The sequence below is a fragment of the Cricetulus griseus genome, chromosome 2, assembly GCF_003668045.3.
Source record: "Cricetulus griseus strain 17A/GY chromosome 2, alternate assembly CriGri-PICRH-1.0, whole genome shotgun sequence".
Taxonomy (NCBI): domain Eukaryota; kingdom Metazoa; phylum Chordata; class Mammalia; order Rodentia; family Cricetidae; genus Cricetulus; species Cricetulus griseus.
The window spans coordinates 85,550,192-85,563,647 of NC_048595.1; the positions used below are offsets into that span (position 1 = coordinate 85,550,192).

At 38.0% G+C, this 13,456-nt stretch overlaps 1 protein-coding gene across 8 annotated transcripts in view; it reads right to left on the reverse strand.

Annotated features, from left to right (window-relative positions):
* The window catches only part of Musk (muscle associated receptor tyrosine kinase), an 83,763-nt gene that overhangs the window by 54,573 nt on the left and 15,734 nt on the right, over positions 1-13,456 (reverse strand). For all 8 annotated transcript variants that reach the window (XM_027403037.2, XM_027403035.2, XM_027403034.2 and 5 more), the window contains exon 5: positions 13,091-13,232. In XM_027403037.2, coding sequence (XP_027258838.1) covers positions 13,091-13,232 — 142 coding nt within the window. The remainder of the gene's footprint in view (positions 1-13,090; positions 13,233-13,456) is intronic.

Here is a 13,456-nt window from a genome sequence, read left to right on the forward strand (position 1 = left end):
TATTTTGAAATATATGAAATAGGAATAGGAACTTAATAGAGGAAGGGGGGCTGTGTGGAGGTGGGAAGGGGATAAGAGAGGGTGCTGGAATGAGTGGGGTGACCAAAATATATTATAAACATGTACAAATTTGTAAAAGAATAAGTTAATAAAATATTACATTTTTACAAATTAGAAAGACTATTTTGTGTATCAGTCAATAATAACAATAAATAACTGTAAAGTACTGATTGAGGAAACAGGCACAAAGTATGGAAGGCAAAGTTTTAAGTAAGATTTAGATCTATCTATCTACCATCTAACTATTATCATCTATCTGTCTGTCTATCATCAATCATCTATCTATATATCTTTCTAGGATACCCTTCTGACACATGAAGGCTGTTCTGTCTCTTCAACAGACTTCACAGGATGTTCTTTTTTTATCTTTAACATTGTCTTGACTTAGCTCACTGTTTCCTGGATATTGACCATGTTATATGATGTTTTTATTTGTTTGTTTTGTTCTTATAGCTTCTAGAAGCATGTTTACAACTTCATTCCTAAACTAGACTAAGAGAGGAGTTGCTCTGTAGAAAGACGAATTCATTCTATAGAAATTGATGCTAAACCATGGACTCTGTAGGTTATTTGCATTTCTTCTAGAATTGTGTTCTCTAAGAATCATTGAATTGGAGATGCCTTTGGGAGACAAATGCTATCAACAGTCCAAGTGGTCATTGTGCTAGTTTCTATTGATTTTTCATCAATTGAACCAAAGAGGATTGAAGAGGAATCATGTTGTGGCTCCCTAGTGTTTCTCAACAGATTGCACTTTTGCCTACCACTTCATGAGACCAGTACTCTGTTGTAGCAGGCATTGGGGATATGTCTATGGCCTTTAAGATAACATTTTTCAAACTCATAAATAAGGATTGGTTTTTAATAAGCATAAGAAAGAAGTATTTACAGAGTTAATCAGTACAGGGCCTAATGAACTTCATCTGTCTTATGCTCAGGTTTATCTGTAGATAGTACAATGACAAAAAGAATTTTCCTTTCATTAGGTTGTTCCTGAAAACAGCTTACTTTAACTACCAGCTAATAAAAGCCCAGGCTTCAGTTCCAATGTACTTTTCTAAAGAAAAATCACCTTCAGTTTTGGTGAGAAGAGGCTGAACTAGTTAATCACAGGAGGAGAAACCCTTCACAGGTTACCATTACAAAGTTTCTGCAGCTGAAATAACTTTCACCTTACAAAAGCTTTGCAAACTGAGAAAGTTCCTCATGTTATCCACCCAACTTTTCTTAATCTTATATGGCCATGGCAGGCATAAGCAAAAATGTAGTTCATCCATCAAATTTTCTCTTTGAAGCTCAGAAAATCAATTATTTTCTCTTATTTTTCCACCAGAACTTGTGTCTATAAAAATAAATAGGAGCCTAGCAGCCTTACTTTAGCCTCAAATACCACCATAGAATTCTGTCTTACTAAACAGCTTGCCCTGGTAATTTCTGTGACTTCTTAGGTGGGATTCTGAGTGTACAATAGGGCCACCTGCCTCCAAAATGTAGGTTTCCACACTCACACCATTATTATTAAAAATTACATTTGATACAGAATGGAATTATTAAAAATAAGTTTGACATAGAATGGAATAAAAAAGAACCTCAGTGATAGCCTAATCCAAGTCACAGACCATAATGGCTCCTGTGGTGCCATTAATAGATGCTGCGTCAAATTCTCCATTCTTACTACTCTCTGAGTGTGGGTCAGGGCTAGGCTTTCTATGTGCATGATAGATCTGTATTTTCTGCCCCTGTCCATCTCCTTTTCCTCTACCACAGAGGTATGAGCCACACAACAAATGGCTCTTCATCAGTCAAAACTTCATTGAGTCAAACCTTTCTGAAGCTCTGAAGTTCCCATTACTTTTCACTCCTCTTGGGAATATTCAAGACACGGACCCACCTGTTGTAGGTTGTATTTTGAACATCTCCCAATGACCTACTTGCTATGAGGTCCACCAGTGTGATGCTAGTAGGAAGTGTTGAAACTTTCAGGAGGTGGAACTTGATGGGAAGAATTTAGGTCACTGGAACACACCCTTGAAGATATGTTTCCAGGCCACTATTAAGTGAACACAAGTCTCCTTCCTTGCATACTCCCTACATGAAATATTGTGTGCCATAGACTCAAGGCCACCACAAGGGTAAGTGAACATTGACAAAAATCCTCTGAAACTGCTAGTCAAAATAAGACTCTCTTTCTTTTAAGTTGCTCGTCTTGGTCTTGGGCATTTGATCATGGTAATGGAAAGCTCACTGACACCTATCTTAACTTTTCCATAGCTTTCTAAGCTCTCTTGTTACATTAAACATAGTAAGCACTAAACAAATGTAATCATTTAAAATTATGACATTTACATCTTACTACTTGTAGGTAATATATCTACTTATACTTTTAAGACTTGTGGCAAATAATGACATTGCAAGTAGACATCTTCAAGTCAGTGTTTCTCAAAATGTAGTAGCTCATGCATGACCTTCAGATGGCCAAGGAGGCCAGAAGAGGTGTGCTGGATTGCCTAGAGCTGGAGTTATAGGTGGTTATTAGCCACCTCATATGGGTACTAAGACCAGACTCCAGTTTTCTCCATGAGAGCAGTGAGTGTCTCCATGAGAGCAGTGAGTGTTTTCAGCCACCAATACTCTTTACAGCTAGCTTCTCCATACAGGCTTTGAGATGGATACAATCCAGCCAAAAAATTTAGAAAAATACCACTTCTGATCCATTCGGCTTAATAGACACAATTAAGCTGCAAACCCTATTCTTAGCTACATCCCAGAAAGGGGGAAACAGTGCAAGATGGTGAGGCTTACAAGACACTACTGGATGGAGCTTAGACAGGCTATTTTCATGTAAGGTCCTCTATTTCCTTCAGTTGCTAAAGTTTTCAATCAGTTTTTCACTTGAGATTTACTTAGGAACATTAAGTGATTTAAAAAAATCAATATTCCCAACAAGACACTTGAGCACATCACTTTTTATAGAGAATGAAAAATTATACAAGATTGGGAAACACAAGTTGTTTTGTTATATATATATATATATATATATATATATATATATATATATATAATATATATTCATATTCCCAGAAAGGTTGTAACCACATAGCTCCTTTCCAGTGTGCTACTAAGGACTAAGGACACATTCCTATTTCACACACCTCCTTCGATGAGGTGAGATTTCCAACACCACTCTTCAGCGTGGGACCAAAACAAAGCTATAATCTCTAACAAGCAGCAGGCATGCAGGCACAAGGCAATGCTGATTGGAGGTGGATTTATGTTCTTTGGAACGCAGATGAGCAGTTGGGAATGTTGACATTCTGTTTATGAAATATGAGAAACCTAGGCAGAAGCTTTCTCTGGATAGAAATCACCCAGCTTTGTAACAATGCTTGGAGCAGACGAGAATTCTGAGCACCGCTAGTGTTCATGGAGAAGCTGCCATGCTCTGGGTTCTGCTCACTAAAGACTTCTGCTCACAATATCACCCTTTTTTTATTACACATGAAGAAATAGACTTTCAAAATCCAGATAAGTTATTCAAACTTTTATAACTACTAAGTAGAACCAGGATTAACACCCAGGTCTGATCAATTAGTCTGCAACCCCTCCAGAGCTTGAATTCATGTACTTCTGTATACAAAAAGAAGGAGGTGCTGGAAAACCAGGACCATTTCGTTCTAATGTTAACTTTGTTGTCATGTTTTATTATCTGAAAATTAACTTATTTATTTGAACTTAGTTCTTATGCTCCCCCATTCCAGATGCAAAGTAATGATTATAATTCTGATAGACTTAATCAAACAATAAAAATGATCTCTATGTTAAATAAAAATTTGTTTTGCCATTGATGGATTGCATTGTGTCTACCTCAAAGATTAAGTTTATACATGAAATAAAGGGTTATTAACATCTCATATGTTAACATGATTGTTTTTGGTTGCAAACTAATATTTAATTAACCTTAATGAAGTAGTAAGTGGAGGACCCAGGTTTTGAACTCAGGAAGTTTATTCTGGGTTCTGGAGCCCATCCAGTTTCCATGACAGCCTGGAGCTTGTGCTATTAGCCAGAACAGTATGTTCCCTCTAAGAATCATTACTGACATTGACTATCATTCATGGAGGCAGATACACCAGTTCAAATATCAAAACTATACATCTGATATCTGAGGAAAATAACTAAAGGTAAAATTATTTGAACTTCTGCTTATCATAGAATTTAAAAAGCTTTCCATAGTCTCTTTGCATCCAAACACATGAATTTCAATTTACAATTTGAATTTAAGCCCAAAAAAGACAGAGTAGCTTTTCTCTATCACTTAGCACCTGGAACATTGATCAGTTATCTTTGTAGGGTATATTATTTTATTAATGTTTCCTAATATATATGTATATATATGCATATATGTGTATGTATTTCTGTGTATTAAAAAGAGACCTATCATTTTAATACACAGAAATGACAATTAAAACTTTTCATTGTAAATAATTAATAAATAAACAAACATTACACAAATCATTTACATGTTTTCAAGCCTAATTTTTTTTTCAGATTAGATTAAAAGGGCCTTGCCATCCCTCTGACTTACATGGCTATTTGTTCAGTGTCTTAAATATTAATGTACCTTCTCTTTGTTGTCTTTAGTCACAAGTATACTCTTCCCCTAAAGTCTTATAGAAATCTAGGAAACCACACATAATGTCCAAATAAGTAGCCAGACTCTTCTTGAAGCATGCACGTATCAATCATGCAGATTCAGTTTTGCCAAGGACACCCGCTACAGATACTAGAGGCTTACGGCTTTTTCTTTTGTTTGGTTTTAAAATGCAGGATCTATTCATGACAGCAAAGCAAACCTGTTAGTGGCACCAAACAAGTAGAGCTGATGCTGGGGACAGGACCACTGCACATCTATTAAAACCGCAATCGCTGAGACACAGCACACATGGGGTTAAATACCTCTCTCTGTGGCATTTGTCATATTAAGAGCTGTAGCATAAACAAAGGAAAAAGCAAGTCAAATGTGGTATAAACATTACATAATTGCTTCCACTTTTGTAGATGCAACAAGAAAATCTGATCTCCAAAAGAGGAGGCAGGCAGAAGTCTAAGATTGGGAAAACAGTGCTATCTATTAATATGTATGCTTACTGATGTAAACTTCAGATACATGATAGATGATCAAGAGATTGGTAGGCTGGTAAATAAGTAGATGGATGACATAGATGATTGTTGAATGGATGAATGTATGGATGGATCAGGGGGTAGATGATTGATAGAGATAGTACATGATGGATGGATGGATGGATGGATGGATGGATGGATGGATGGATAGATGGATACATACATAGGTAGACAGACAGGCAGACAGACAGACATCATTGTTTATTTAGTTAAGGAGGATCTACTTTGTTGTTTGCAAAAAATCTTGAGGAGACAAGTTTCTAAATAGACTTGGCCAGATGCAAGAGTATTCAAATAAAGCCTTTCAGATGGCAGGAAAACTGTTGATGGCCCTTGGATGTTCAGACTAGCAAGATAGACTCATGTCCTGGAGCCACTTAAAATTTCCACACTGTTTGCTTTCACTCCCTGCTGCCAACATTCCCATTCTTGTTGAGATGAGATGCTGCTTTGCAAAGCCACATGGAAACAGATGCTAAATATTAGAGAAGAATATACCAGCCCTCCAAATAGGACTCTACACATTCTTGTCCACTTCCAACCCCGTCTGGCTCTCATTTGCCCCCTCTGTCTAGCTATCAAGCCATTTCACATATGAGATCATCAGTTCTTAGGCAGCCCTGGTTCCTTTCTGTCTAACCTTTATTTCTCTGTGGCTTAAAATGCCAGAAGCAAGCCAGGTCATAATAGATGATGCAATCAATCACCAGGGAATTCCAACATCCATCTATTTTAATTTGGGTCTTGAGAACTCTCCACTCATCTCATTTTTCTTCATCTAACAGGACTCATGTGGATGTGATACCTACACGATGCAGTAAGATCTATATTCAGTGTCAGATAACTAAATCCTGTCACCCATGGTTAAGTCAAGAACACAAGGAAAGGAGACAAAACAAAAACAAAACAAAAAATTTGAAAAACTTGCATTGTAGCAGGGTCATTCCCAATGATGAAAAGGCTTATAGCAAAGACCCAGATGACCACAAAAACAAGAAAAACATACACTGTCATACTAAAAATGTTTTAGTTCTATAGGATTAATTACTATTGGTTAAATATATTTTTAAAGAGGTTTATGCCACTGATTGAGAATAAGATCAAGGGGGCTGGAGAGATGGCTCAAGGGTGAAGAGCACCTGCTGCGATTACAGAGCTCCAGGGTTCAGGTCCTAGCACCCAAGACAGGTAGCTCTCAATTGGTTGCAATTCCAGTTCTGGGGGATCTGACACCGTCTTCTCAACTCCTTTGTTACCTGCAAGCATGTGATGTACACACACACACACACACACACACACACACACACACACATACACACACACACACACACACACACACACACACACACACACACACACACACGTACTCATAAAATAAAAAAAAAGCATCTGTTTAAAAAGAGAATAGGAGAAGAAACTCCACCTTGCATGTGGAGTTGTCGCCAGTGACCAGATGACTTTGAAAGCCAGCCTTAGCCTTCACATTAGCACTCCCACTGTCATCTCCCTGGACCACTGAGCATCTGCCCCTGCTTTAGAGGTGCTCAGGGGGAAACTTTCAGATACATAGAAAACACTTTGGCTCACTCATGGGATGTGAACCGTATCTAAGTAAAACATAGAGCTTATTATACAGTCAGGACTTGCCCTTGAGAAAAATATTCCTACTCTACAGAACTGGAAAGTCACTGTCTCTGATTTAAACCTAACAAAAATAACATACGGATAATGTTTTTGAGAAACAAAACTTTATATGGCATCATTCTACTGGGGGAAATGGGATTGTTGCTTCTATGGGTCTTGGTTAAAATAAGCAATGACAAGGAGAATGATCATTTCTAATTTAAAAGAAGGCAGTTGTATAAGCTAGTATGCTTAGCTTATCTCTGTTTGATAGCTGCATATCAATTCTCATATTTGTAGATAGTTAAGGAATGACCATAGCTAAAAGCCAAAACCACAGTCCAGGTATGTCTTTCTTTAGCCACTGTAAGTTCAATTCTAATAGAAATTGACATGAACAGCAAAGGAATAAAAACAGTCATCCCCAATTGTAAGAAAACCAATGATTCTATTATGTGACCAGATATGGTCAAATACTAAAAATGAGCATTTTGGGGTTTATGTAATAGGTGAAGTAGATTTCCCTTGTTGTATCCCTCCATGAAACTTATCCTAAATCCATTGCCCCAGAGGTTCCAGAGACAAGAATCAATTTTCCACAGGAGGATGAGCACAGCCATGAGACTAATAGCCCCTTTCTGCAATCCAGATGACTATGGAATTTGGGGAACAACAGAAACTCCCTGACAAGGTCTAACCAGTGTACCTCCTTAGGTCTCACCTAGAAGAGAACTACACTTTCCTATGGGAACTTAACATTTGTTTTGTATTTCCTTTTTGCTGTGAAATTGGCCAATGGCAATGGCCAATTGAGGAAAGCTCTATAGAGATCAGAGCCCAAACTAAATGTTCATGCTGGAGCCTCTCCACTGGGAAATCCTAACAAAAAACTTCAGGTTTGTGCTTGCCAGTAAGAAAAGGAACCAAATGCACAGAGAATCTAGGCATGAACCTGTTCTATGACCCCATTCACTACTCTATCTAGAAAGTTCTGTGTACTTCCTCAGTAGGTGTCATGCGGATGTCTTCATGGATTGATTTCCTTCCCAGAGGGAAGGGCTCACTTTGTATTCTGCTCACCCAGGTCCTCACCCCAATGTTTTTCAACTGAGTGCAAGTGCTGCAAATACCTAGTCAGCCTCTAGGCTAGATTGAGGGCCTTTCAATAAACATTCGTCATCCTTGGGCTTGTTCAAGAGAAGCAAAGAACAAGTCTGCAAAAATAACACTTTGATGAATGGAAAGGCTCATGAAATCTTATCAGAGAAGTACAATATTTAGAAGATATACTTTTCCATAGCATGAATATGTGTATTAACTGCTCCTAATTATAAAAGTCTCTTTAGGAAGGTTCTAAAAGCATAGGGCTATTTGAATTGTATAATCCATTGTGTTGTTAAACTTTTCACTTATAACTTACTCTTTATGCTAATTTCTTTCTCCAGAGATCCCCAGACTGTGTTGTTGTATCAATTTAATACCATACCTCCATGTTCTGAGTGTTTAATATTTTTTCTAAAAAGAGTTATTTTTTACTCCCTAATAATTAGAATTCAGGTAAAGACACACAAATGTGTCCGAGTGTTTGTGTGTGCATGCCCATAAATTTTCCTGGTCCCTCTTGCCATCACTGTGCTTCTCAGCCCTAAGCAAGGGTTTCAGCTTTTGCTTCTACTTCTCATGGGTTCTAAAACCTTGTCTCCTCATCACTATGGACTTACTGGGAGATGGAGGTTGGTGCCTCACCCATTGCCTCAGAGCAATGGGGAAACTGCTTGGGAGCTTACTAACCAAGTTGCCCAATTTCTAATAACTTTTGGTGTCTGGATATTTGCATCTTATCCCCATGAGTTGTGTAGCTAATCCTGAATCTCTAAACCTTTGTAGTAAGAAGGCTTTCATGTTATCCTATCTGTGATACTGGTGGAGCCATAAGATTTAAATTCAGGTTTCAACCCTCCTAGATTCTGTGTTTGGGTAATAAGCTACATGAATTCCATGCATAAAGATTCTGGGATTCAGTGCTTCTCTCTCTTGGGGAATATTTCCTTTAGCCCCATTCTCCTTTTGGCTAGGATTCCAATACTTGTGTCTTGCCTTTAAACATAACATAGACATATTTTTTCTAAACATATATCTGTACAGTATATTAAAATTCATGTAGTTGTGGTGAGGCATGATTTGACCATGCAAAGGATGCCCCTCCTCCCATATTCATGATCCTGTCCTCTGCTAGAACCTTAAAGTTGTTCCACAATCCCACATTTCCTTCTGAGTCATCGTTCCCATCCCATGGCTATTTTAAAATCTTTCCATTCTCCTTGCCCCTGCCCCCACCCCATGCCCTCCTTACAGAAGATAACCTGCCATCTACTTCCTAAAGGAAACAGAGATCATGAGAACAGCCTTGTCAAGTTCAATATGCCTGATTTATAAAAAGGTTCCTATCGGAAAATGTCCCCATTTCCCTTCTTACTCCAAGGAAGGGAATGTTCTGTCCCTAAGGAGAGCAGCTGTATAATGTATCATGGAAGCCTAGACACTTCAGAAAGTAAAAGCAAGATTCTATTAATAATTATTCCAGGACAACAGGTGCCAACCAGAACTGTCCTGGGAAAAACAGGACATGTGGCCATATAAAGTTTGTAACTCCACCTGAACCCTGGATGCAATCCCTGTGTGTGCCAAAGTACTATGTTCCTTTGACAGTGTCTCTCTCCTCTGTAGGGTCATTTCCCTTCTAATGACATTTTAACATGGTCAGTCTTTTTAGCCACTCCTTTTTTTGGCTCCTTGCCTCTTTTGGCCAAGCTCTTTGAAAAGCTTGTGCCCCCCTCTGCTTTTTTTCTCTGCATTTGCAAGATTCTGGATTCTTCTTCTCTTACTTCCATCCTGACACTACCCTAGACAATGTCATGGAGAACCGTCCTGTTCCTTAGTAGAGGAGACAGCAATCAGTATGTCTCAATTTCTTAGATACCTCCATCTATGTGGCCCTATGTAATAAGCCACATTCACTGTTCTTTGGTTTCCTAAAATGGCACAGTATAGGACCTTCCTGTTTTGACAAGTACTCTGAGTGACAAGTATACAAGGTCCTCTATGTAAACTATTTAGATAAATAGTACATTTTAACATTCTAGCTATCCATCCCCTTTGAAAGACATACACGCTGGACCAGCTTGTGTTTCATCAGGAATCTGTATGTCACATATGGTGTCTTTTGACATAAGACAGGAAAGCAAAATTGTGATTTGAGTGAAAATGACCACATATGTTTGAATATGTGGTCCCCAGTTGATAGAACAGTTTGGGAAGGATTAAGAGGTATGGCCCTGTTGGAGGAGTTGTGTTGTTAAGGGTTAGGTTTTGAGATTTCATTCCCAGGGTGCCTTCTCTGCCTCCTGCTTGTAAATAAAGATGTGGGCTCTCAGCTCTTTTGCGCAGCCATGCCTTTGCTTCATCATCATAGACTCCAACCCTCTGAAACTGTAAACCAAATCAAATGCTTTCTTTTATGAGTTGCTTTGGTCATGGTGTTTTGTCATAGCAACACTAGAGTATCTAATAGAGGTAGACTCTCCTTGTCCTGTCACTTTAGAGACCTCAGGCCTGAAGATGGTAATTTAGAAAGAGAGTTTTACATCCCATGTGACAGGGTATTTCTTTCGTATTTGGTATGGCCGCTAAGATGTACTTAGTATACTATACACAGTGTGGTGACATGCCTGGCATACCTTTTCTTGCTAGAGGCTAGGAGTGGTATGCTCATCTGTAGCTAGCATAAAACAGTCTCCAATAGCAGTGTGGAGTTATGCTTCAAAATAGCAAGCCCATAACTAACATGAAGTTATTAAGTGGTGGATACATACATTTATCAGTACCAACTGAACATGGCCCAGCCTTGCCTTTGGCCCTCACCTCTTCAGGACCAGCAGGCATTTGCAGGTATTTTGAGGCATCTCCCAATCATTTTGCTATCACTTTTCTAAGCATTTTGAATTGTAGGTTGAACTGAACTGACTCTTCTTCGAATAGGTTCTTTCTGAATTGTAACTTGTGTGTATGCCCAGCTCTTTGTGCAAAAGGAAATCAGCTTCAACTTTCAGGAACTTCCTGAGTCAAAACAAATTTGCTCTCTCTCTCTCTCTCTCTCTCTCTCTCTCTCTCTCTCTCTCTCTCCCTCTCCCTCTTCCTTTCCCTATCTCTGTGTGTGTGTTCATGTCTTAATGGCGATAAGATTATAACAGATATCATTTATGCCATGCTTATTATGCTCTAGTAAAAGTATGTCACATTTGGGGCTATTTTGATCAGAAGTAGAGGAAGCAGAATAGACAGGAGCTAAAATGATCTTCTTACCAACTGTTAGAGAAGCTTCAAGTGTTAGTATGAACTCTCAGCCATAACAAACTTCTATAAACCCTCTAGTGTGTGTTAACAGCCAAGGCAACAAGCTTCATCATTTCAGTGTTAGGAAGACAGAAGCTGTGTCCCATCTTTTTGATTTACAATTAAGTGGCAAGGAAAGAGAAGACCATGTAAATGGGCTCCAATGAATTAGTATTGGTGATAACTTTTTCTAAGCCAATTTGAAGTAAATTGTTTTAATAGTTGGGAAAATGGGAATCTTAAGTTTGATGGATTGATAAGGGGGTCATTTTTGGAATTTTATGTGAATGGATAGCATTTACTCTACACCATTCTACCGAACATTCAAAGCAATCCTGAATCTAGGCAGGAATTCAGTGAGTCTGAGGTAGGTTTCTGAATACAGGTATATATTTATTTAGATTTCATTGTAAAAATTTCAATTGTATTCTAATTCTGATAATTTAGAAGATATTGAACTATACTAACTATATTGAGAACTATACTAATACATATCTATAATATATTTTCGTATCTAAGATATATGATATATGAACATATATATATATATATATATATATATATGAATATATATATAGTTTTCCATTTTCTAATGGAAGTTTTATGAGCAGTTGATGCGATGACACCATAAAAATGTTGCTTTACCTAGAGGCAGCTATGGAAAAGGAGGTCATTAAAACTGTGAGGGAAAGGACATGGGCTACTCAGGAAATAAAAATAACTTTAATAAAAGCCTGAGTCAGAATGGAAATTGCAGGAAAGGACAGATTTTGGCTAGAGAAGAATGGGGTGGCTCAGAGATCTGGGATCCATCAAAATCTTTGGTGATTTAATCACTATTTCTGTTTGTATGTCTAGTCCAACATTTCAGAAAAGGAAAATAAAGCAGAGAAACCTGTAACCATTGTCTGTGAAATACATTCAAGGCCAGAGTGGGAGATATAATCAATTGCTTATTAATTCCTTAAACTTGATTTTACAGAGGAGAAAAAAGTCAGAGCTCTTGAATCCATGGCTCCAAATAGGAAGAGTTAGGAAGGATTTCACATGTTAGGTGCTGACATGGTACGGGTCTCCTGGCAATTCCTTCCTGCTGGCCCTATTTATTGAAAATAGTTTCTTTTTTACCTCACATAATACATCTTGATTACAGTTCCCCTTCCCTGTACTCCTCCCATTCCTCCTCCCCTCCCCTCCCATCTGGATCCTAGTTCTTATTTTTAAACCAAATGTGATAAAAAGTTTAGGTAAAGAACCAAATGGTTAGGGAATAGAACACTAAAATTTCTTTGGATTCTGATTTCTCAGTAAAGATCTTTCTCGTCAGCTTATTGGATTAACTCATATGAGAATAAAATCTCTCTGACAAATAATTGCTATGTTCAAATCATTGCTACATGATTCACAGAATTAGAACCATGTTTTGTATGTTTGATTCATTATCTTATTTTCTCATATTTTGTAAAGCTATAATTTGAAAAAGATTTTTACATCTTCTAATCTTCTTTAGAAATCAATCCAAATGCATCAAAGGACAAAATTACTGTCTCCAAACTTACAAATAAGAAAATTACCCAAGCCAAAAAGACACACTAAAATGGTGCCATATTGTTTTATCATTATCACAAATTGTGTTTGCTGCAATGGTCAAACTATCAGCAATGAGGGCAATAGACAGAATCTGGTCTTTTATACTAGGGATTTGTTTTCTGACTTCTTTGTTTTCATGGCCTTGCCCTCAGAGCTAAGGAACCACAGCTTTCTACATCCCATCTTTCCCAGTCCAAAGCACAGCCATCTCAGCAGACTGTGACGGATGCATGCTGCCTCTTACCCTCAACTTCCAGCTTCACCAGTTTGGAATAAGCTGTGCCCAGGCTGTTTTTTGCCACACATCGGTACTGTCCTGCATCTTCCTTTTGTACATTATGGATCCTTAAGCTCCCCGATTCAAGAACTGCAATGCGGGAATTTTCCTGCCAAAGACAGGAACATGGGTTTGAAAACAGCCTTAGTTAAAGACACACTTGCCTTATTTCATTGATTTATCACTGTCCTTAGCACCCAAGATATCAGCCTCTATCCTATCTATGAGTATCAACATATATTGCTGAGACCATGCAAGACAATCTAAATTAATCTTGGTGATCTCATGAGATTGCATCTATTCTTTTTTCCCCTCCTGTCATTAAAATACAAC